General features: G+C 43.4%; 1 protein-coding gene across 5 annotated transcripts in view; it reads right to left on the bottom strand.

The window, feature by feature from the left end:
- The window catches only part of LOC135049801 (acetylserotonin O-methyltransferase-like), a 131,096-nt gene that overhangs the window by 18,599 nt on the left and 87,407 nt on the right, over nt 1-25,090 (bottom strand). For 4 of the 5 annotated variants that reach the window (XM_063955681.1, XM_063955680.1, XM_063955682.1 and 1 more), the window contains exon 7: nt 18,411-18,533. In XM_063955681.1, coding sequence (XP_063811751.1) covers nt 18,411-18,533 — 123 coding nt within the window. Of the gene's footprint in view, nt 1-9,453; nt 9,525-18,410; nt 18,534-25,090 lie in introns of those variants that run through there. The other variant, XM_063955683.1, reaches the window with a different exon arrangement.

Below are 25,090 nucleotides of genomic sequence, written 5' to 3'. Positions count from 1 at the left end.
TCCGGAACCACGAGAATTGTGTTTACTCCTCGCTTTCTTATTATTCTCAATACCTTTGGAATGAGAGGCAGAGGAGGGAACACATAAACCGACTGGTACACCCACGGTGTCACTAGAGCGTCCACAGCTATCGCCTGAGGGTCCCTTGACCTGGCGCAATATCTTTTTAACTTTTTGTTGAGACGGGACGCCATCATGTCCACCTGTGGTTTTTCCCAACGGTTTACCAGCATCTGGAAGACTTCTGGGTGAAGTCCCCACTCTCCCGGGTGGAGGTCGTGTCTGCTGAGGAAGTCTGCTTCCCAGTTGTCCACTCCCGGAATGAACACTGCTGACCGTGCTAGTACATGATTCTCCGCCCATCGGAGAATTCTTGTGGCTTCTGCCATCGCCATCCTGCTTCTTGTGCCGCCCTGTCGATTTACATGGGTGACTGCCGTGATGTTGTCTGACTGGATCAGCACCGGCTGGTGTAGGAGCAGGGCTTTTGCTCGACTTAGGGCATTGTAGATGGCCCTTAGTTCCAGAATATTTATGTGAAGGGAAGTCTCCTGACTCGACCATAGTCCTTGGAAGTTTCTTCCCTGTATGACTGCCCCCCAGCCTCGAAGGCTGGCATCCGTGGTCACTAGGACCCAGTCCTGTATTCCGAACCTGCGGCCCTCTAGAAGATGGGCACTCTGCAGCCACCACAGTAGAGACACCCTGGTTCTTGGAGACAGGGTTATTAAGCGATGCATCTGAAGATGCGATCCGGACCACTGGTCCAACAGGTCCCACTGAAAGATTCTGGCATGGAACCTGCCGAAGGGAATTGCTTCGTAAGAAGCCACCATCTTTCCCAGGACCCGTGTGCAGCGATGCACTGATACCTGTTTTGGTTTCAGGAGGTCTCTGACTAGAGATGACAACTCCTTGGCTTTCTCCTCCGGGAGAAACACTTTCTTCTGGACTGTATCCAGAATCATACCCAGGAACAGTAGCCGTGTCGTCGGAACCAGCTGTGACTTTGGGATATTCAGAATCCAGCCGTGCTGGTGCAGCACCTCCTGAGATAGTGCTACTCCCACCAACAACTGTTCCTTGGACCTCGCTTTTATTAGGAGATCGTCCAAGTACGGGATAATTAAAACTCCCTTTCTTCGAAGGAGTATCATCATTTCCGCCATAACCTTGGTAAATACCCTCGGTGCCGTGGACAGTCCAAACGGCAGCGTCTGGAATTGGTAATGGCAATCCTGTACCACAAATCTGAGGTACTCCTGGTGAGGATGGTAAATGGGGACATGCAAGTAAGCATCCTTGATGTCCAGGGATACCATGTAATGCCCCTCGTCCAGGCTTGCAATAACCGCCCTGAGCGATTCCATCTTGAACTTGAATTTCTTTATGTACGTGTTCAAGGATTTCAAATTTAGAATGGGTCTCACTGAACCGTCCGGTTTCGGTACCACAAATAGTGTGGAATAATAACCCCGGCCTTGTTGAAGTAGGGGTACCTTGATTATCACCTGCTGGGAATACAGCTTGTGAATTGCCGCTAGCACCGCCTCCCTGTCTGAGGGAGCAATCGGCAAGGCAGATTTTAGGAACCGGTGGGGTGGGGACGCCTCGAATTCCAGCTTGTACCCCTGAGATACTATTTGCAGGATCCAGGGATCCACCTGTGAGCGAACCCACTGATCGCTGAAATTTTTGAGGCGACCACCCACCGTACCTGGCTCCGCCTGTGGAGCCCCACCGTCATGCAGCGGACTTGGAAGAAGAAGCGGGGGAGGACTTTTGCTCCTGGGAACCTGCTGTTTGTTGCAGCCTTTTTCCCCTACCTCTGCCTCTGGACAGAAAGGACCCGCCTTTTCCACGCCTGTTTTTCTGGGTCCGAAAGGACTGAACCTGATAAAACGGCGCCTTCTTAGGCTGTGAGGGGACATGGGGTAAAAATGCTGACTTCCCAGACGTTGCTGTGGAAACTAGGTCCGAGAGACCATCCCCAAATAATTCCTCACCCTTATATGGTAACACTTCCATGTGCTTTTTTGAATCCGCATCTCCTGTCCACTGGTGAGTCCATAAGCCTCTCCTAGCAGAAATGGACAATGCACTTACTTTAGATGCCAGTCGGCAGATTTCCCTTTGTGCATCTCTCATATATAAGACTGAGTCTTTTATATGGTCTATGGTTAACAGGATCGTGTCTCTGTCTAATGTGTCAATATTTTCTGACAGTTTATCTGACCACGCAGCGGCAGCACTGCACATCCAAGCTGACGCAATAGCTGGCCTAAGTATAATGCCTGTGTGTGTATATACAGACTTCAGGATCGCCTCCTGCTTTCTATCAGCAGGTTCCTTGAGGGCGGCCGTATCCGGAGACGGTAGTGCCACCTTTTTAGACAAACGTGTAAGCGCTTTATCCACTCTAGGGGGTGTTTCCCAACGTGACCTATCCTCTGGCGGGGAAGGGAACGCCATTAGTACCTTCTTAGGAATTACCAATTTTTTTATCAGGGAAAGCCCACGCTTCTTCACACACTTCATTTAATTCATCTGATGGGGGAAAAACTACGGGTAGTTTTTTCTCTCCAAACATAATACCCTTTTTAGTGGTACCTGTAGTTATATCAGAAATGTGTAACACCTCTTTCATTGCCTCAATCATGCAGTGAATGGCCTTAGTGGGCATCAGGTTTGACTCATCGTCGTCGACACTGGTGTCAGTATCAGTGTCGACATCTGGGCCTGCTTGAGGTAGCGGGCGTTTTAGAGCCCCTGACGACCCATGCGACGCCTGGGCAGGCACAAGCTGAGAAGTCGGCTGTCCCACATTTGGCATGTCGTCGATTTTCTTATATAAGGAGTCTATACGTGCACTCATTACTTTCCATAAGCCCATCCACTCAGGTGTCTGCCCCGCAGGGGGTGACATCCCTTCTAAAGGCATCTGCTCCGCCTCCACATCATTATCCTCATCAAACATGTCGACACAACCGTACCGACACACCGCACACACACAAGGAATGCTCCGAATGAGGACAGGACCCACAAAAGCCCTTTGGGGGGACAGAGTGAGAGTATGCCAGCACACACCAGAGCGCTATATAATGTAGGGACTAACTGAGTTATGTCCCCTATAGCTGCTTTTTCTATATAATATATATACTGCGCCTAAATTTAGTGCCCCCCTCTCTGTTTTTACCCTGTTCTGTAGTGTAGACTGCAGGGGAGAGCCAGGGAGCTTCCTTCCAGCGGATCTGTGAAGGAGAAATGGCGCCAGTGTGCTGCAGGAGATAGCTCCGCCCCTTTTCCGCAGACTATTCTCCCGCTTTTTTCCATATTCTGGCAGGGGTATTTTTCACATATATAGCCTCTGGGACTATATATTGTGGAGTTTTTGCCAGCCAAGGTGTTATTATTGCTTCTCAGGGCGCCCCCCCCCAGCGCCCTGCACCCTCAGTGACCGGAGTATGAAGTGTGTATGAGGAGCAATGGCGCACAGCTTCAGTGCTGTGCGCTACCTTGGTGAAGACTGATGTCTTCTGCCGCCGTTTTTCCGGACCTCTTCTTGCTTCTGGCTCTGTAAGGGGGACGGCGGCGCGGCTCCGGGACCGAACACCAAGGACTGGGCCTGCGGTCGATCCCTCTGGAGCTAATGGTGTCCAGTAGCCTAAGAAGCCCAATCCGGCTGCAAGCAGGCGAGTTCGCTTCTTCTCCCCTTAGTCCCTCGCTGCAGTGAGCCTGTTGCCAGCAGGTCTCACTGAAAATAAAAAACCTAAACTATACTTTCTTTCTAAGGGCTCAGGAGAGCCCCTAGTGTGCATCCAACCTCGGCCGGGCACAAAATCTAACTGAGGCTTGGAGGAGGGTCATAGTGGGAGGAGCCAGTGCACACCGGGTAGTCATAAATCTTTCTAGAGTGCCCAGCCTCCTTCGGAGCCCGCTATTCCCATGGTCCTTACGGAGTTCCCAGCATCCACTAGGACGTTAGAGAAATAACATTAATGTCCACTAATTTCCACTCAATATTGACCACCTCACAGCTCACAATATTGTTTTCATCCAGTTTAGGCAAAAAGGTTGCACCGAGGTAGCTGGATGACTAAGCTAAGCAACAGCAGTGGGTGACACAAACATGTGACACTTACATTTCAGACATGGCACATTTAGGACACAGAATGGCACAGCAGTGGCAGACAGGGTGGAAGTTCAATAAACTATACAAATGTTTGTCATTTACACAAGAAGACAGTCGGAAATGCTACAAACAGCACATAATGCAAACAAAAGAGGTGCAAGATGGAATTGTCCTTGGGACCTCCCACCCTCCCTTTTGTTGAATATATTGAGCAGAACATACACAGTTTACCAAAACCAATCATTTCAGCGACAGTGACTGTCACTTGTGGAGAAATGATTGGTTTGTTTGGGCCCGCATAAAATAAGCTGGCAATGAACCGTGCACAAACTGGCTCTACATAGGCAAGAGGCCATCATCAGCATCCAATTCCTCATACCAATCAGTGTTTACATGCTCTTCTTCACACAATATTAATTTGTACCGCTGGAATCCACTACTCGTGTGAGGTGACTCTTGATTTTGTGGATGTAATTGTTGTTAAAGGTCTTTCTCGTTGAATTGGTAATTCATTTTGATGAACATCATCTTTTCCACATTTTGGGGAAGGAACCTCCTATGCAAATCGCCGACAAGGTTCCCGGCTTCGCTGAAAACTCTTTCTGAGTACACACTGGAGGGTGGGCAACTTAAGTAAAGCAAAGCCAGTTTGTGCAACTGTCTGACATGCCTTTTTGGATGGTTTCACTGAAATAATCATCAACCATTCTTTGAAAGGTGACTGTATTATATGCAGTGACAGTAGACATGTCAGTAATTCTAGGCAGCTCCTTCAGACTGGACCAGATGTCAAAAGTATTTCCTGAATGATCTGCCAGCGGGTCTCTTAGGAAAGTTTTTTTTCCTTGCAGGCGCAGTTGCTGAAGATAATGAAGGAGGAGATGTTGCTGTGTCAGGTGGCGCTTGAGCTGACAATTTGCTCACCAATAGCTCTTTGCATCGCTTCAGATTTGCATCCATCAGAAAGAAAGATACAATGTGGACTCAAGTATGGTCGCCAAAATATAGTGATCTGATTTCAAGAGGTTGACGACCCTTGAATCCTAGCAGAGCCAATGAGGGACTGCTCTACAAGTCCAACATGCTTAGCGTACTCGTTTCCTTTCAGCTCCCCCTTCAATTTGTCCAGCTTCTTTTCTAAGAGTCTAATAAGAGGAATAACCTGGCTAAAGCTGGCAGTGTCTGAACTAACTTTGCATGTGGCAACATGGAAGGGTTTAATAACCTTGCACAACATGTATATTATTCTCCACTGCGCTTGACTAAGGTGCATTCCCGCTTTTTTCCTTAGGTCATAGGTCGATATGTAGCTTTGGATGGCCTTTTGCTGCTCCTTCATCTGCTGAAGCATATAGAGGGTTAAATTCCACTTGGAGTGTAGGACCTTGGATCTAACAGACAGAAGGTAGCTGGATGCTGGACTGATGCTGGACTGGCTGTTACAGTTTTTTTTAGCCAAAGTTTATGATCTTGGCAATAAGTTTTGATAAATGTGCTAAAAGTGACATAACAGAGAGGGTGTTCCTACTGTAGGTGGTTTATGTCCTTACCTCTACTAAGTATGACTTTACAAAGGCTACAGATGGCTTACCACTTGTCTGGATTTGGGTAGAAATAATTCCACAAGAAAGAGGTGGATTTTTTTTAAATCTTTTCCCAGGCATGGAAATAAGTTAGTGTATGTCATGGTCCGCACAACACTGTCCACATCTCATGCAGGGTGCCCGGTTAAGGGTCATTCAAATTAGATACTACCACACCATGAGGCTCCAACTGGGGCTTATGTTGTAGAAGAAACCAGCACTCCTAAATTAGATACTACCACACCATGAGGCTCCAACTGGGGCTTATGTTGTAGAAGAAACCAGCACTCCTAAATTAGATACTACCACACCATGAGGCCCCAACTGGGGCTTATGTTGTAGAAGAAACCAGCACTCCTAAATTAGATACTACCACACCATGAGGCTCCAACTGGGGCTTATGTTGTAGAAGAAACCAGCACTTTTCCCAGGCATGGATATGGGCTTTTTTTTATATTATGGGCAACAACTCTTCCCACTGGTGCCTCATTTACACAAACAACATCCTCACTAACATCCTCATCATCAACATCCTTATTAGTGCCAGCTGCACAAATATACTCCTCATCCTGGTGCACTTCCACAGAAGCATCCTCAATTTCTTTGTCAGCATGTTGACTTGTGCTGCTCATCCCCACATTTGCAGAGGGAGCACAAATGGTGGAAAGAGCCTCCTCCACACTTTAACTGTCCTGAGGGATTTGTGATTTTTCTGAGCACACAGTTGGTTCCTGTGCCTTAACAAGTTTAATTTTTTGGAAACTTCTACAGAGAGAAGGGCTTTCATCATCATAAGAGGTAGAACCACTACTCATAAATAAACGCTCAAGCCCTGAGCCTTTCCTTGCCACTTAGTGTGGTGAATGGCATATTGCTAATTTTATCTTTCTCCGTTGCTAACTTTATTTTTTGTTTTTTGTTTCCCATTCTAAAATGATATTGCTTCTTTGACTTTACATGCCCTGACTTAAGCCATCTGTATTCTTGGACATTGGCCTTAGTAGATGATGTTGACCGGCTTGTATTGTCATGAATAGTGGCAGCATCTGTAGCACTAGTAACTGCTTCCTGATCTCCTCTCAATTGTTCATCTCCGCGGTGAGCAGCACTTTGGGGGCATGTGTATCAGAACTGGGGGCATATCTGGCACTGTGGGAGCATATCTGGCAATGTGGGGGCATATCTGGCACTGGGGGCATATCTGGCACTGTGGGGGCATATCTGACACTGTGGAGACATGTGTATCTGGCACTGGGGGCATATCTGGCACTGTGGGGACATGTGTATCTGCACTGGATGCATATCTGGCACTGGGGGCATATCTGGCACTGTGGGGACATGTGTATCTGCACTGGGTGCATATCTGGCACTGTGTGGGGACATGTGTATCTGCACTGGGGGCATATCTGGCACTGTGGGGGCATGTGTGTCTGCACTGGGGGCATATCTGGCACTGTGGGGACATGTGTCTGCACTGGGGGCATATCTGGCACTGTGGGGATGTGTGTCTGCACTGGGGGCATATCTGGCACTGTGGGGACGTGTATCTGGCACTGGGGGCATATTTGGCAATGTGGGGGCATGTGTATCTGGCACTGGGGGCATATATGTATCTAGAACTGTGGGGGCATGTGTATTTGGCACTGTGGAGGCATACATGTATTTAGCACTCTGGGGGCATACATGTATTTGGCACTGTGGGGTGTCGAAGTCAGAAAAATGTCTCTATGCACGTTGCCATATTTGCACCGCACACTGGTCCGCGCTGCGCGTGCGTGCGCTCTCCCGTGGAGGCGCATACCCGCAATAGCGTGCACTCACAGGCGCGGTATGCGTATTTACGGTAGAGTTTACGTAGTCGTAGCGTGCGACTCATTCGTTACATATTTTCACAATTAATGTAGTTTATAGATTATGGTCCCTTTGATAGATTCTGAAAGTTTGGTTAATATAGAATGTCCCTGAACGGAGGAATCCCTCTTTGTATTGTGCGAAGGGTCTAACAGGAGTCAGACAGTGGTGTTTGGTACCTATCGGAAGAGTATTTAAATAGCAATATTCCGGTGTTGGTTTGGAGCAGATTAATTGCTCGTGCGAATAGTTATGGACATAAGAAGTTATGTCCATTTATTTATTATTATTTGTCCTTACTTAGTCATGCATCTGAACAGTTGGAGACAGGCATCAGTAGGTCTCAAATGTCTCTTTGACCTCAGAGATCCCCCAAACAATAGTTTGCATGTTAAGAGGGCCTCATATCTACACATGCATAAGGTAAACACAGGAATAGTAATTGAAGATCAATTGTACTCCAAATCAGTATCTTTCCCGCAGACGGAGTACAATAGTCTTTAATTACACTGAGCTTTTGAGACTCAATGAGGAGGGTCAACACCTGTGTTTACAAATGGGGCTGGATTTGTATACAGGAGAATGAGGGCTGAGATGTCATTGTCTCAACTGAAAGTGGACATCATGAATATAGAACAGAACCCAGACAGGATTCTGTTTTGTATTCGCCAAACAACACCCCCTCCAGAAGACAGGAATGTGTTAGTTATCACCCATTGTTTTGCATAACCAGGGCCACTGATATGAATCAACTTGTGACCTTTGTTATAATGCGAAGCCGAGTTCCTGCGTCCAATGGACAGTGAGACTGTAGGGACCAATAGATTGCATTGTGTGAGTAGCATAAAAGACGGGCCTGTGACATCCAGCCTTTACTTCTCTTCAAACTGTTATCATTGCTGATAATCGGGAAGCTGGCTGTCCAGAGGCGCTTGCGATCGTTACCCTTTGTGCGTAAGTTTCTCTCCGTAATCATTGTCTTTCTGTGAGCCAATTCCTCTCTCTCTCTCTCCATCTCTCTCTCTCTTCTTTACTCTTATATCTCTCATAGTATTATAGCATTGTATTGTATAGCATTCAGGTTAGTATAGTATTGTCTTTTTGTATTTATTGTTTAGATCTGTGGTTAGGAAGTCTCTGTTATATTGTAGTGTATCATATGTACTGTTATCCCCTTTTACAAGTATATTAGACATAATACAGTTAATAGGCCTTGGAACCTAAACCAGTATCTGTGTATTTTCTATAGTGATAAGTGTTCACTTGAGCGTCGGTGACGCTCAAGCAGCTTTGTAGATAGTCAGGTTACACAAGGTTGCACTTACACCCTGTACTCACATTAAGGTATTCAGTGTATTTCATTGGTATAAGGTTTTAACATAAAGGTATAGTGTTGTAAGCGTCTGCATCGCTGGTGACCTCCTCGTGGTCTCGAGCGTATGCTACGCTACAGCGAATCATTCCCCTAGACATAACCAATAACGTGTCCTGTGATCACTGGGCCGTGAGCGAACGTGACGCTTGAGCGTCTCGCCTACGGCTGAGCGATCGCTACGCAGATAGCGTACCATTACGGTACTTCTTAAGTAAACAGCGTACAGTGTTCTTAGCTTCATAAAGGGTTGTTTATACGACAAAGGAATTTAGCATTGTCAATTGGGGACTCGTCCTATACTTCTCACATCTGCACTAGGTAGATCAGCAGACATTATCCCCCAGCAAAGGGTGGGAGATTGTCTCATAGTGCTGGCGGGATAAGCGTCTGCTTCGCTTAGATAAAGAGTGCTGAAGGAACCCGGTAACCGGAAGTAAGAACAAAACGCTTGTGTCTTTTTAAAACTGTTTATTTTTCTTTTGTCTTGCGTACGCATACATACCTGCATTTCTTTTCACTTGTGTATTTCATTTTTCGTATATCACTATTCCTGTTTGCCAAATTTTATAGTTGATAGAAAGTGCTAAAAGGAGATTTGCTGTTATTTAATAGTAGAGGTAATAGTTAAAGTATAGAACAACACACGGTTTGTCTGAAGATACAAGGCAGTCAGTGTGGATTGCGGTAGATGATCAGGGATCACCTACATTGATAAATAAATATATTGTGTTACGGTGGATCCTTTGCATTGCGTACACGTGTCGCTAACAAAGACTAGCGTACGCAATCCAAAAGGCAGACGCACGCAGCGTTCATTACGCAACGTAGCGTCCGGTTACGCCCACGTAGCTCAAGTTGTGATAAAGTGAAGTAACGCAAAGGCGATAATTAACGCACAGCGGTAGATAACGCGACGCGGTAAATAACGCAAATCTATTTTTAGAAAATCTGAAATTTAGTTTAACAGATCCTGCTCCTAATTGGTAACACTCTTGGCCTGAAGACAATTTCTGCGCAGAAATAGACATAGAAACAAAGTGTACATGTGTTGAGTGAGTGTGTTTATACAATTTAAAAGGTGGAACCAAAAGGAAAAGCCGAGTACTCGTCGAGGGACATACGTGTAAGTGACATATACGGTGGCTAGGGAGGCATCTCTGGTTAAATAATATTTGAGCATTAGAGTATAGCGGACCATAAGGTAACAAGACCAGGAGGTCATAAGGTAACAAGACCAGGAGGTCATAAGGTAACAAGACCAGGAGGTCATAAGGTAACAGACCAGGAGGTCATAAGGTAACAGGTAAAATAGACAAAGAGGTCCGCTATAAAAGTACAGTGGCACAACGCCTGGGGTGTTGGTGCAGAACCCATATAGGCCATACAAGCTCTCGCTGAAGGAATCGCGGCCGGAAACATCGATTCCATTGATCTTTCAGTACATGACAAGTAGTGCTCGTGTACTGAACGATTGGACCGCACGTAATTGTGTGCAGTAGTTAGTAATCTGACCTAATACCATCAGAGTAAAGTGGTCACAAACGCTATTTGTACATTCTGACGTGATTTGTGTAATTTTTTATTTTTTGGGAAGGGAAGTTCGCTGGTCACTCAGGAACTATCCAACAACCGATACTTGCTGGGGAAAGCGCCCCAGTAAATAAAGGTTCACAGGGGCCCTAGGTTGGGTACAGCAGCTCTGGCTACAGTGATTGCAGCACAGGCCAACGTGGGCGAGAAGTAAGTGGGGTACTTGATAAACCACCACCGCCGGCCTGCCCAAGGACATCTTGGTTTGTTTGTAAGGGTTCGCTGAAAGCCTTGATATTCAAGGAGGAATAGGCAACGCCTGCAGATTATGGGGGCCATTTGTTCAGGTAGGGGGCGATCAACCTCGGTTCGGGTTGATTCAGAGAACCGATCCATCGGGTCGGCACGATATGTGATGTGTAAGAAATATGGAAATCACGCTGAAGTTTTATGTGATGAATGGGAGAGAATGACTGTACAAGACAGGGACAAATTCCCAAGAATAGGTAGCTTCAGTCCAGTAGTGTTACAAAATTTAAGGAGGAGGATAAGTCTCGTTGAACCAACGAAGAGACAAAATAAACATTATGAATATTTACAGTTATGGCAACAGGAAAGTGAATTACAAAAAGAGTCTATTGACTTTTCTGACTCTTATCTTGAGGGGAGAGACATGGCAGCAGGAGAGGAGTTGATTGCGGAGAGAAAAGCACAAAAGTGGAACAATAAAAACGCTCTTAGCAACTGTAATATAGATTATAAGAATAAGTGTAATAAATGTATCTATGATTATTGTAATACTGTTGAATGTACAACTATTAACCTGTGCAAGTTGCCCCCCATGTCAAACCTCCCTCAGGAATACAAACAAGACAGTGAGCCCAGAACGATGTCAGCACCTCTTCCAGCAACCATCACAAAAGCCATCCAGGTGGACACGACCAAATTGGTAAAGGCAATAATCGAACCCCCTAACGGAGGGTCAGGTGAGGTCGTGTCCACAGGTACGTACAATGTTTCATATCACGCACAAACAGAGGTACCCCATATTGTAAGACCAACACAAGATGATGTAACTGAGCTCGATCTGGCCAGGGTGATCTCAGTCCCCAATGGGAAGACTGACGATCAGGGAATCATTCCCGTCAAGGACAGTGCAATGCGCTGTCTCTTGTCCCGGACCGAATTGAGATCAATTATGTCCGAATTTCCTGATCCTGGGAAAAATCTAGCCAAATGCCAAAGGTTTATTAAAGAACTAGGAAACGCCACAGAACCCACCAACAAAGAGTGGCGGACAGTGCTGAGGGCATGTTTGCCCTCCAGGGTTGACCCTGAAAAATTCATTGCTGATTGTAAATTAAACATGGAGGTACCCTGTATGGAGGAACACAATCAGGAATGTATTAGGCAGATTAACCGACAGTTAGGAATATATTTCCCAACCACTGTCAAGTGGAGTGAAATTTTCTCCATAAGGCAAAACGAAAAGGAAAATGTTTCTAATTATTTCAATCGAGCACTGCAAATAATGGCTAGGAACACTGGGATCGCAGACATCAAGACAAATGCACAACATAAAGGAATAGCGGTTAAGGTATTAATGAATGGTTTAAAGGATGAATTAAAAACAAGGGTACAGACCACCAACCCAAACTGGAGAGAGATCTCGGTGGCCGCACTAAGAGAGGCCGTCATTAATCATGATCAGAATAGCACCAGGTACAGAGAGTCACTAAAAGATAAGTTAATGGCAGCAAATATTCAGGCCCAAACCACAAGACCACCCCAACAAAAGCCACACACCCCTGCGAGAAATCCAGATATGAAAGTCTGTTACAGTTGTCATAAAAAGGGACACATTGCAAGAGATTGTAGGTCAAGAGAAAAACAACACCATAATCATAAAAACCAAAGAATCAGGGAAGTACAGGGGAAACGATTGATGATGATGAACATCCGAGCGTTTGAGGAGGCATCAAATCAACCAAAACCCCAGGCCATTGGCACATGGAGGAACTTAAGGATTTGTGATCTGTGCAAAAGAGAAGGGCATTATGCCAGTAACTGCAACAGCCCACATAAAATCAGACCCCCTAGACATGAAAATGAGCAAAAGTTATGACACACCAAATTACAAGCAGGGATCATATAGGAAGAATTTTGGGCCACACCCATAATATATAGTTAGGAAAGGTGATCATTAGGACTGATGGTAAGCCTGAGGTAACGGTTAGTAAATTGGGAGGTCATTCACTGAAGACACAGGAATGACCAGGTTAAACGTTGTAAATGTATTTGTGAAAAATGTTTTTTCTTTCTCTCTCTATCCCCATCTCTGACGATTATTGGTAAGAATTCAAACATTGCATATTCGCTTGGTCCTTGCAGAAGTCTACCAAACCCCAGCATGACCTATCCACCACAATGTATTCTGGCCAGATACAGACAGTGGAATAATGCAAGTGCTGGTGGGGAGGGACTGCTCAAGGAAACCATTAGACACGTAGATACGACAGCCTAATAGTCTGACAATGTTTTCTTAATGTTGACAACGTTTAAAAATGCTTTGTTTCTCTTCTCTTATTGGTGGTTATTGTCGGGTTATGTAATGTATATATGCACATGAATTGTTCTCTATCTCTTTTGTTTTTTATTTTCTCTCTCTCCTCACTCATGTTTCCATGATTTAAAGATGGTATGTCACCCCTAAGTGTTAACCAATGGTAATGCCAGATTTTTGCTCCACACAGAAAGATCGCTAGTTAGGAAGAAAGATTACATCACCAGAAGGTTCATTCGGAAGACTGAAGAGACAGCACCTTTTGAGAGGACAGCAGAACAAAAAGAACAACAAAACGAGAGAACTTATTATCGTAACGAGTTCTCTCCCCCTCAAACTGATTTTCTTATACCCCCTTTACAAATTTCTTCTTTTCTCCTCCTGTAAGATGGACTTGCCCCAAGAGACTGTGACATGGATTTTCCCGTTAACCATGATGTTGACCAGAGCAGTCTGTTTCGGTGAGAGTACCAGTGAGGTCGAGAAAGGATCCAGAAAGGTCCTGATGACTGAGACGGAGGTGTAAATTTCCAATAGCAACCCAATCACCAAGCAAAGGCGAGTACCGGGCACGATCTAACAACCATGTTATTTGTAAACAACTGTGAAGGAATGTTAGTTCAAAAAGAAAGTTGTATCTGTAGGCTCTGTAACAAAGAAATGCCAATCCAGTTTTAATATCCATATGGACCGGCATCCATTGAGTGACTATCACTCCTTAGTGGGTAATGTGTTAAATAAGACCGATTGTTGGGTATGCTCTCAAGTACCTCAGGGACACAGCAAATCAGGGCTAGTACCATTTCCTTTAACGTTAGGGGAGGTACTTGAGCTAAGTGGTGGGAGACCGGTGGACCGGAGGTTTAATATCTCCAGCCCTCCTAGTTTGAAGCTCCACCAATACCATGTGGATAGGTCCCTCATATGTTTTAACATCTCCAATCCCAGAAAACCGGGAAATTGGGAAGTGTCATGGAGCAACCTTACCATGACCTTTTCACACAGAGCAGATAGAATGCCTACAGATACAGAGCTGGTACGCCACATAGCCAGTAGAGGAAAATCTTTTCGGTATCGATATACCTTAGGAAATAGGATTACTAGAGTTGGAGAGGTATCACCAGGATACTGTGCACATGTCATACAAACTGATACGTGCATTAGGCAGATGGAAGAATTAGGGTCAGGAGATTTCACCTGGAAGGTTTGTAACATGGTCATGTCCTTCTCCGTCCCTTATGTTCTCCCCGATGACGCATATTTCATATGCGGGAGAAAGGCGTACAAGTGGCTAGCCCCAAACTCTGAAGGATTGTGTTATATTGGAAAAGTATTGCCTGAAGTGATGACTGTTACACATGACAAAATGAAGGACATACACCGTGGTGCCCAAGCTCCTTATACTCACACTCACTACGAGCACCGGGTTAAAAGACAACTGTCAGAAAGGTTAGAGCATCCGGCCTCTGATCTTATCCATGAATCCACCGGGATTCAGGTTCTGGTAGCGTTAGATTTCACTCGTACCGCTCGAGGAGTGATGAATTATAAATACATTTCCGCACTCGCCAATTTGTTAGATAATATCACTGAAATGTATGATGACACGTTTAGATACACTGGAAGAGAACTTCAAGCTTACAAAACAGAACTAGTTCAGCATAGGATGGTTCTTAATTACCTTACAGCAGTAACAGGCGGATATTGTGTTACATTGGCAACACAGTACGGCATAAAGTGTTGCACGTATATCACAAATAGCACCGAGGATCCGGTAGAGGTCATAGACCAAAAGATGGATGATATTCTGCAATTAAAGTGGGAATTTCGTCGAAAACACAATCTCACCCTTGCTGCTGTAGGTAATGAGCTGACTGGTTGGGTGTCATGGTTGAACCCGCGAAATTGGTTCTCCGGTTTGGGAGACTGGGCTCAAGGAGTCATAATGGATGTTGGAAAGTTTCTACTATGTATCTTGGGTGTCATTATATCGATTGGATTGATATTTAGATGCGGGCAGGCTTTAATGAGGTGCAAACAAAGTACAAAAGTGATGAGCTTGAGGAGTGAGGAAACTGTAATTAACCTGGATTTGATTTATGACCCAATGATAGAAACCAGAATGTGATGAAAAATGCGATTATGCGGTCCGTTTCTTTCACCTGTTTTTCTGCTTTTCTCCAAGATACAAAGACCCCTTGGACGAGGAAGTTGACGAGACGGTATACAGACAAGACAACAGACAAGACCAAAGATGCAGCTTTTGACCACTTGAGAAATGGACACTTGATGAACTTTGCCATGGATCCCCAGTTTCCCTAGTACTTTTAAACTCACGCTAGCCCAACATTTTTTTGTAAATCTGATGGCTCAGACAAAGCTATTTGCTCATGCCTAAGGAGCAATACAGCGCAAAGAAGACGACTCTCAACAGATACCGAACACAACCTCAACGACAGATGTACATTTCCCTGACATAGAATATCATTGCATTCTCCATAAGTGTTCTTTATCTTCATCTCTACAACCCTCAGGTAATAACACACATAGACGATAGGGAATACAGGCACAGATATCAGCAACCACATACCTCCCCCATTCATGTATCATCAATTAAAATGTGCATCCCCATTTTGTTACAACCACAGCCGAAATGAGCTCGGTAGAGTTTGACAGCCCATCCACAGACCCTTAGTACGGGATAAGAAGGAATTCAAATGTATACTTCGCAATACCTCGAAGCTTGATTTACCACACGTACGGCACGATGATACATGACCCCCCAAACATGGACTCATACACACATGCTTCTACTTTCTCACTAGGTCATACCCTTTTCACACCTACTCCTCTCTTCTTCCTTACCCCACCATGGAAATCAATTAACCCCTGACTTACATTTTTCTCCTTAAATGTTTTGTGGCAGTTATTATTGACTGCCAAAGGGTGGACTGTCGAAGTCAGAAAAATGTCTCTATGCACGTTGCCATATTTGCACCGCACACTGGTCCGCGCTGCGCGTGCGTGCGCTCTCCCGTGGAGGCGCATACCCGCAATAGCGTGCACTCACAGGCGCGGTATGCGTATTTACGGTAGAGTTTACGTAGTCGTAGCGTGCGACTCATTCGTTACATATTTTCACAATTAATGTAGTTTATAGATTATGGTCCCTTTGATAGATTCTGAAAGTTTGGTTAATATAGAATGTCCCTGAACGGAGGAATCCCTCTTTGTATTGTGCGAAGGGTCTAACAGGAGTCAGACAGTGGTGTTTGGTACCTATCGGAAGAGTATTTAAATAGCAATATTCCGGTGTTGGTTTGGAGCAGATTAATTGCTCGTGCGAATAGTTATGGACATAAGAAGTTATGTCCATTTATTTATTATTATTTGTCCTTACTTAGTCATGCATCTGAACAGTTGGAGACAGGCATCAGTAGGTCTCAAATGTCTCTTTGACCTCAGAGATCCCCCAAACAATAGTTTGCATGTTAAGAGGGCCTCATATCTACACATGCATAAGGTAAACACAGGAATAGTAATTGAAGATCAATTGTACTCCAAATCAGTATCTTTCCCGCAGACGGAGTACAATAGTCTTTAATTACACTGAGCTTTTGAGACTCAATGAGGAGGGTCAACACCTGTGTTTACAAATGGGGCTGGATTTGTATACAGGAGAATGAGGGCTGAGATGTCATTGTCTCAACTGAAAGTGGACATCATGAATATAGAACAGAACCCAGACAGGATTCTGTTTTGTATTCGCCAAACAACACCCCCTCCAGAAGACAGGAATGTGTTAGTTATCACCCATTGTTTTGCATAACCAGGGCCACTGATATGAATCAACTTGTGACCTTTGTTATAATGCGAAGCCGAGTTCCTGCGTCCAATGGACAGTGAGACTGTAGGGACCAATAGATTGCATTGTGTGAGTAGCATAAAAGACGGGCCTGTGACATCCAGCCTTTACTTCTCTTCAAACTGTTATCATTGCTGATAATCGGGAAGCTGGCTGTCCAGAGGCGCTTGCGATCGTTACCCTTTGTGCGTAAGTTTCTCTCCGTAATCATTGTCTTTCTGTGAGCCAATTCCTCTCTCTCTCTCTCCATCTCTCTCTCTCTTCTTTACTCTTATATCTCTCATAGTATTATAGCATTGTATTGTATAGCATTCAGGTTAGTATAGTATTGTCTTTTTGTATTTATTGTTTAGATCTGTGGTTAGGAAGTCTCTGTTATATTGTAGTGTATCATATGTACTGTTATCCCCTTTTACAAGTATATTAGACATAATACAGTTAATAGGCCTTGGAACCTAAACCAGTATCTGTGTATTTTCTATAGTGATAAGTGTTCACTTGAGCGTCGGTGACGCTCAAGCAGCTTTGTAGATAGTCAGGTTACACAAGGTTGCACTTACACCCTGTACTCACATTAAGGTATTCAGTGTATTTCATTGGTATAAGGTTTTAACATAAAGGTATAGTGTTGTAAGCGTCTGCATCGCTGGTGACCTCCTCGTGGTCTCGAGCGTATGCTACGCTACAGCGAATCATTCCCCTAGACATAACCAATAACGTGTCCTGTGATCACTGGGCCGTGAGCGAACGTGACGCTTGAGCGTCTCGCCTACGGCTGAGCGATCGCTACGCAGATAGCGTACCATTACGGTACTTCTTAAGTAAACAGCGTACAGTGTTCTTAGCTTCATAAAGGGTTGTTTATACGACAAAGGAATTTAGCATTGTCAGGGGGCATACATGTATTTTTCACTGTGGGGCATATATGTATCTTGCACTGTGGGGCATATATGTATCTGGCACTGGGGGAATATATTTATCTGGCACTGTGGGGACATGTGTATCTTGCACTGTGGGGGCAAATATGTATCTGGCACTGTGGGGGCACCCATTTTTTGGCATTTTTATATGTATGTGGCACTGTACAACATGACTAAACGGGTTATGACACAAGGTCACACTCCTACAAACGTCATACCGAAAGGTGTGCGCACAAAAATGGGGCGTGTCTTTGTGACAACTAGGCCACGCCCCCATTTTTGCACGTGCGCCTCCGGCGTGTGCATGATAGTGGCTCTTGCCCTTGCCCATCCCCTATATTTGATTATGAAAGTATTAAGTATTCATATTAACCCCAGTCTCTCGAAAACTCCAATTAATAGGCCTAATAAAATCCATATCCTAGATTCAGTGTATCCATAATTAGAAGTAATTATTGGAAAAAAATGTAACTAAAATAATAACTGTTTATATTAAACTAGAATCATTTTTCATTGCAACAATTCATATATACATATAGAGAAAATTATAAAAATATATAAAATAGAATTTTCTAGAGAATATGAACTCACCAGGCCTACAGGATTGATAAGCTTTCTTTAGCAGCAGATGACACTTCTCTTCTGTCCAGTCATGAATAATAGAGGATAAAATAAATAGGTCTGCTTCAGGAATTGGGTCAGTGAAGAAATCTCCTTTTAAAAAGAAAAAGAGCAACTCAGTTATTTTTTAAAAGAAGCAGAAAATCAGAAAACATTTAATGATAATGTCCATGTTAAACAATAACTAATCTAAACAAATTAGATACTCCTGAACAGTTTATACTTCAAAAAGTGATATTATTCAAGACATTTCTAAGCTCAAAGAGCTGGTTGTTAAATGCACAAATCTCACAACTAGATGAGAAACAAACTAAATGACCTTGAAAACAGGTCTTGTCAAAAGAATCTTCAAGTAATTAGTCTTCTGTAACTGTTCAAGGGACCTGCCCTACTAATGTATCTGCAGATACTTACTGTGGTGCTATGTATAGTTGAAGAGATTATACATTTCAAAACATAGCAAGTTCACAGGGATGGCCTGTTGAGGGATGGCCTGGATTCAAAACCCAAGGCTGAAATTTTCAGGTACCTAAATTTCCACCTCAAAATTATACTATAGTTTGTGAACCTGGAGAATTACATGTGTTTGTTTGTTTATTTATTTATTTACAGTTTCTTATATAGCACAGCATATTCCTTGTGCTTCACAATTGGAAACAACAGTGATAAGACAAACTGGGCAATAACAGACAGACATAGGAAGGCCCTGCTGACCATCTATAGGGTAAAACAATGGAATGATCTTATCCTCCTCATGTTCCATGCTAGGGCTTAATTTGACATGGACAACATCTGCAACAAGCTGGCTGGGTACAAACATAAATTTGATGTGCTTTTTTCCAAAGCAAGGTAAATATTTCAACCCCACATCGGGGTGAAGCTAAGCTTTGTGTCGCCTAGGCAAAGCTTCCAAGTATAGTAGTAGAGTGTAACCAATCACACAGGGAGATCCAGCTCCCTGGACCCCCCCCCCCCCCTCCCAAGTACAATAGGCAATGGTAAAGGTGATCATGCCCTGGGCATGCATGGCACATGCACTTAACTTGATTTAGTAAAGATAACAGGGCAGAACTACCCCTGTGGTATTGTGTGTTGGATTGAGATAAAAAGGAGGCCTGCTAGCCTAGAAGTGTACATCTGTGACTTCTTGAAGTATGGAACTGCTATAAACATCTTGTATGCTGATCCTCCTTGAAACAGGGGAAGAGTCTTTTCTAAGGCTATTTGAGCAAATAGAAATCTTGCCTCAAGACCACTCCCTTCATAATGAGACTACCAGGAATGCGACAAATGCAGTTCCATTCTCTGCCTGTCCTGGAGTGAGCCCAGCATCTCCAAGCTCCACCCTCTGCCAGCTAATGATGATGAGGCTTGGTCAATGGTCCGTGACCAGCGGGGAACCGACCGACACCAACCAGGAGGAGTGCCAGCAGCTTGTCTATGCATACACAGCAGAAAGTGGTACAGGTGCCTGTGGTAGGAGCCTGAGTAGAAGCATGGTTCCAGGTGCACATGGTAGGAGCCTGGTGGTGGCGGCGACATACCTGCCCACTGCACAATAGGTGAACTCATTAACTGGTGGTTACTGATGGTAAGTGGGAATCCCTTATTGACCAAGGTTCCATGAGACCCCAAACCCAGTCTGTGATCCCCTTGCATAGGTAGCAAGGGTGCATCCACCACTCTTTCCTTTCCTCAAACCAGGAAAACTCTGTATGTCACTATCCAATGTCTCTGATGAATACAGTATATTTAGCAATGCTTTTTTCAGAGACTTTGGCCCTCATTCCGAGTTGATCGCTCGCTAGCTGCAAACGCTAGGCCGTCACCCTCTGGGAGTGTATCTTAGCTTAGTAGAAGTGCGAACGAAATGTTAGCAGAACTGCTCAAAAAAAATTTCATGCAGTTTCTGAGCAGCTCCAAACCTACTCCTTCTTACAAGACACTCTGCGCTAATCTGATCTAACAGGCTTAAGAAATTAGAGTGAATTCACATGTGTATAATAAAAACATTTATTTAATGAATTAATCATATATAACTTTAAATAAATATGTGTACACAAATACAAATAATTAATTAAAAACTGTATACATGCACAATTAACCATATAAGTGAACCTAATTGGATCCTATTTCTAATAGCCAGCTATATAATGAAGATCTGTATGCAGGAGGATCAGATATTGAATATTAGATATAGACCATGTCAACAGTCTCTCATGTGAAAAATATCCTCATCACTGGTGTATTTTGTAAATTACCACAGGTAGTTCACTTGTCAATTGAGCAGAGACCATATATTGAGATAAAAAGTTCATCAATTGATGTTTAAAAAGTCTCAACAAATTTCTTGTGAATGAAAACAGGCTTCAAATAGCCTAGGCAGGCTTAGCTACAAGACGGATCCAGCTGGACACTCACTGTGTGCGCCATGCGGGTGCGGCTAGGAGACTCCGGATGTCTCCGACCTCCCACATGAAATGAGCCGCTGCAGTCCCCAAGAATCTCGCTGGTGAATTACCGCTGGTGTCTGGCGCTTACACATCAATTGATTAACTTTTTATCGCAGATTAGCGCAGAGTGTCTTGTAAGAATTTGTCCAATTGGCTCTCCTATGTGGTTGGAGAAAGAGTATAAATGTGTTTATCTTAGACCTTATTTAAAGTACTACTATTAGCGCCATGAGATAATTTTTGTAAACCAAACCTACTCCTACCTTGCGATCGCCTCAGTCAGTTTAGTTCCTGCTTTGACGTCACAAACACGCCCTGCATTCGGCCAGCCACTCCCCCGTTTCCCCAGGCACGCCTTCTTTTTTACCTGACACGCCTGCGTTTTTTAGCACACTCCCGGAAAATGGCCAGTTACCACCCAGAAACACCCACTTCCTGTCAATCACTCAGCGATCAACAGAGCGACAGAAAAGTGTCGCTCGACCTTGTGTAAAACTGCATAGTTTTGTGTGAAAGTACTTGGCGCGTTCGTAGTGCGGCCCGTACGCATGCGCTGAAATGACGATTTTTAGCCGGATCGCTGCGCTGCGAACAACAGCAGCTAGCGATCAACTCCGAATGAGGGCCTTTGTTTTTTCTTTCTATTGCTCTCGTAAATGTTTTTATATTAACTAGCAGTACTAATTTTATGCCTATTTGAACCTAATGCTTATTATGTATTTGCAGGATGTTTACCCCTCTCTTGCTAGACATATTGTAACTTAAATTTTCTCATTATACTGTACCGTTTTTTACTTAATTTTCACTTTAGAGGCTGTCACTCTCACCAACCTCCAGTGACCTTCACACTGCCAAGGGTTTTCCCTTGATCTCGGCCATGCTTCACATGCCCAAGCTCCCAAGGTGCGGTTGTTACTTTTTTCTGATGCTTATCTATATGACTTCTAATTTTTGCATGTTTTTTATTATATGTGTTGTAATATATTTCCCTTTCTCCCCCCCTCCCTCTTGTTGTTTCCCTTCCCCCAAATACCTGCCATTATACATGCCTGATGTCCTTTGCTATTTTTGATGGTGATCAGTGAACGTGTTAAGACTACTGTCTTAAATTCTCTCAATGCCAAAGGGTTAAATATCCCGAAAAAAAATATTCCAGAGCCCTTCACAATTTTTTAACGGCTAAGAAAGAAGTAGTTTTTATTCAATAAACCCATTTTAGTAAAGAGGGCTGTCCCACTGCTTAAAGACTGTAATTACCCCACCATTTTCTACAGCAATTACAGCAATGCTAAATTACTAGGGGTTACTGTATTTTCTAAACAAATCCCATTTCAGGACTTTTGAGCAGATTTCCTTGACACTTATGGTTAAATGCTCGTTATATGATCAATCATATTTTCTCATTAAGCTATATACTCCCAACCAGAATCAAACTGCCTTTCTTGCTAGAATTCTAGATCGAATGGATCCTTTGGTAGATGGTATTCCTATTGTTGGAGGTGATTTCAGTTGGATCATCCAAACTGATAATGATGCTTTAAGTGCCACTGCTATATGCTCCACAAGGTTGCACCACCAACTTCCTCATTGCTTCCTATTGGTCCAAATGTGTCACATGCACACTAATTAAAGGGGAAGCTCTCTCTTTACACTGTTTTACACATGAAAACCTAACTGATGAGTACATTTTTTTTAAATACTTACAGCTGCAATTGTTGGCAATAAGCTTAGCCCTAATCTGCCTTCCACTTTGTGTGCTCACATAGTCAGGTGTTGCAAAAAAAAATGCTTTGCCTGCTCCCTGTTTATTGCATAATCTGGGGGGGAGTGGTTTATTTAATGCACGATTATGCAATAGACGGCAGCAGAGCACAATAGCAAACATTTCACAAAATGATATAACAATATACCTTCCGAATAATAAAAATAATAATAATAATAATAATAATAATAATAACAATACAAAAAAAAGATTAATTCTGTCATGGATTGGGTGGCTATATGTGCTTCTTTATACTTATGCTCAGCAGGCGTTTATGTATTTGACAATGAAGTCAGAAGCCAATAGCAACAGCCATAGCCTAAATAACCTTATTTGGTGGTAGGGGAACAAATTAGAACACTATAAACAACATTTACTATTAGCTGCATTATTAGCACATACTGGTATCTTACACAAAAACCATCTCTCTGGCATTTGTCCCACAAGAATTTTGTGCAGACAGGGATGAGTTAATGAGGATGTATGCATCATGGGTTGAATCAGGATAGCCAGTTACAACACTCATGATTGTTAAATCATAAATTTCTATATATTTTCCAGCCAAATTTACCAATATTGTGCTCTTGTGCTATCTATTTCATATTAATGGAAACGTTATGATGTCTATAAGTAATAAATATGAGTACTATTCAACTTATGAAGCTGGTGTTGGTGCTCTGATTGATGCTCCAGGGTTATCTCAGTCAGGTGGTGATTTGCATTGTGCAGGTAGGTGCACAACATACCATAACTTTGGACATCCATTATTACTGCTTCCACACTGTCCTACATGCTTTTGGGTACTTAAAAAGTCATCACTATCAATATGCTACCATTAGAATGGTGTTTAGAAGCCAAAATCGAATGTCTAACATAATTTAAACATTTGGGGATTTGAGGTTCGATTTGGAGTTCGATTTTAGAGTTTGATTTCAAATATAACTTTATTAAATGAGGGGATTCTATGTTGGTGCTATGGGAAAACATCAATTTTTTTTCCAGAAATTCAGCAAGTGCATACACACAATCTAGGAAACATTGCCACACAGCAGTGGCAGAAAAGAAAAGTGATGCAAGATGGAATTGTCCTAGGGCCCTTCCACCTATCCTTATGTTGGATTTTAAAAGGGACATGCACAGTTTAACAAACCAGACACTTCAGAGATAGGGACTGCCACTTTTGTGCTAACGTGCTTGGTTTGTTTGGGCCCACAAAAACAATCTACTAATTGGCTTAAGGCAGCTAAGGTAACAGCTGTACAATGCCCAGATGCCAGCACAGATCACACTGCGTGGAGTCGTAGGGCTTTTATACATACATGAACAAATGGACTAAGTTAATAAATATTTTTTATTTTTTCATTCCGCAGCTCAGCGCACACTGTGGTGATTCGAAGGGCTTTTATATGTACATGAACAAATGCACTGAGGTACAGCGTACAAAACAGTATAAGCAATAGAACAATATTTTGTATTTGTATTTTAATTCACAGCTCAGCTCACACTGCGGGGAGTCAAAGGGTTTTTATATGTATGTGGAAACATGCACTTGGGCACAACACACAGGACAGTCCAAACAATATAACAATATATATATATTTTTGGTTTCCAATTTGCCGCTAAGCTCATACTGCTAGGATTCAAAGGGGTTTCATATGTATGTGAACAAACACACTGGGGTAAAATGCACAAACAGTACAAACATTAGAACAATATTTGTTATCCAATTTCCATTTCAGCTCACACTGCAAGGATTTATATATATATATATATATATTTGAACAAATGCACAGGTTATACAAACTTTGAAAAATATTTTTTACTTTTATTAACTTTTTATAAACTGTTTTTGCAACTGACACTGCAGAGTCACGCTGCTTATATGTGAATGCGGTGGAATATGGCCTGTGGAGTCAGTGCAGGACCACTGTGTGACAGAATAATTAGACTAAGGAGACTGTACACAGCACAGCCACTTGATGGAACCAGCACAGCCACTTGTGGATGAACCCAGCAGAGCAGAGCACACTGCAGCATGGCTGGGTTCACATGGCACTCAAATCACTGTGGGAGGGCCTAATATAAAATCCAAAACCAGATATAATCTAATCATAATCTGACACCGGAATGATTACATTTTGCCTCAATTTAGAATCTGAGCCTCGCGGCAAAACCCGAGCCAGGGCTCGGATTTGCTTGGAAACTGGAAGTTTTGGGGGGCTTGGATATCCTGAAATCTAAACCACACATCTCTAATGCTAATTATGCATCATTCACCGGCCTCATGCTACAACCTGCAATTAAGTTAGATATGAGAGGCAGATCAGGTGCAGCAGTAGAGCCATACCATCAGCTCAGTGGTAGATTCAGGGGGGATGGGCAAACAGGGCAGTCACTCCCATTTACACACTTCCTGAGCCACTGATGAACTTATC

The sequence above is a fragment of the Pseudophryne corroboree genome, chromosome 2, assembly GCF_028390025.1.
Source record: "Pseudophryne corroboree isolate aPseCor3 chromosome 2, aPseCor3.hap2, whole genome shotgun sequence".
Lineage (NCBI taxonomy): Eukaryota > Metazoa > Chordata > Amphibia > Anura > Myobatrachidae > Pseudophryne > Pseudophryne corroboree.
This window is presented reverse-complemented; position numbering and strand designations above follow the sequence as displayed.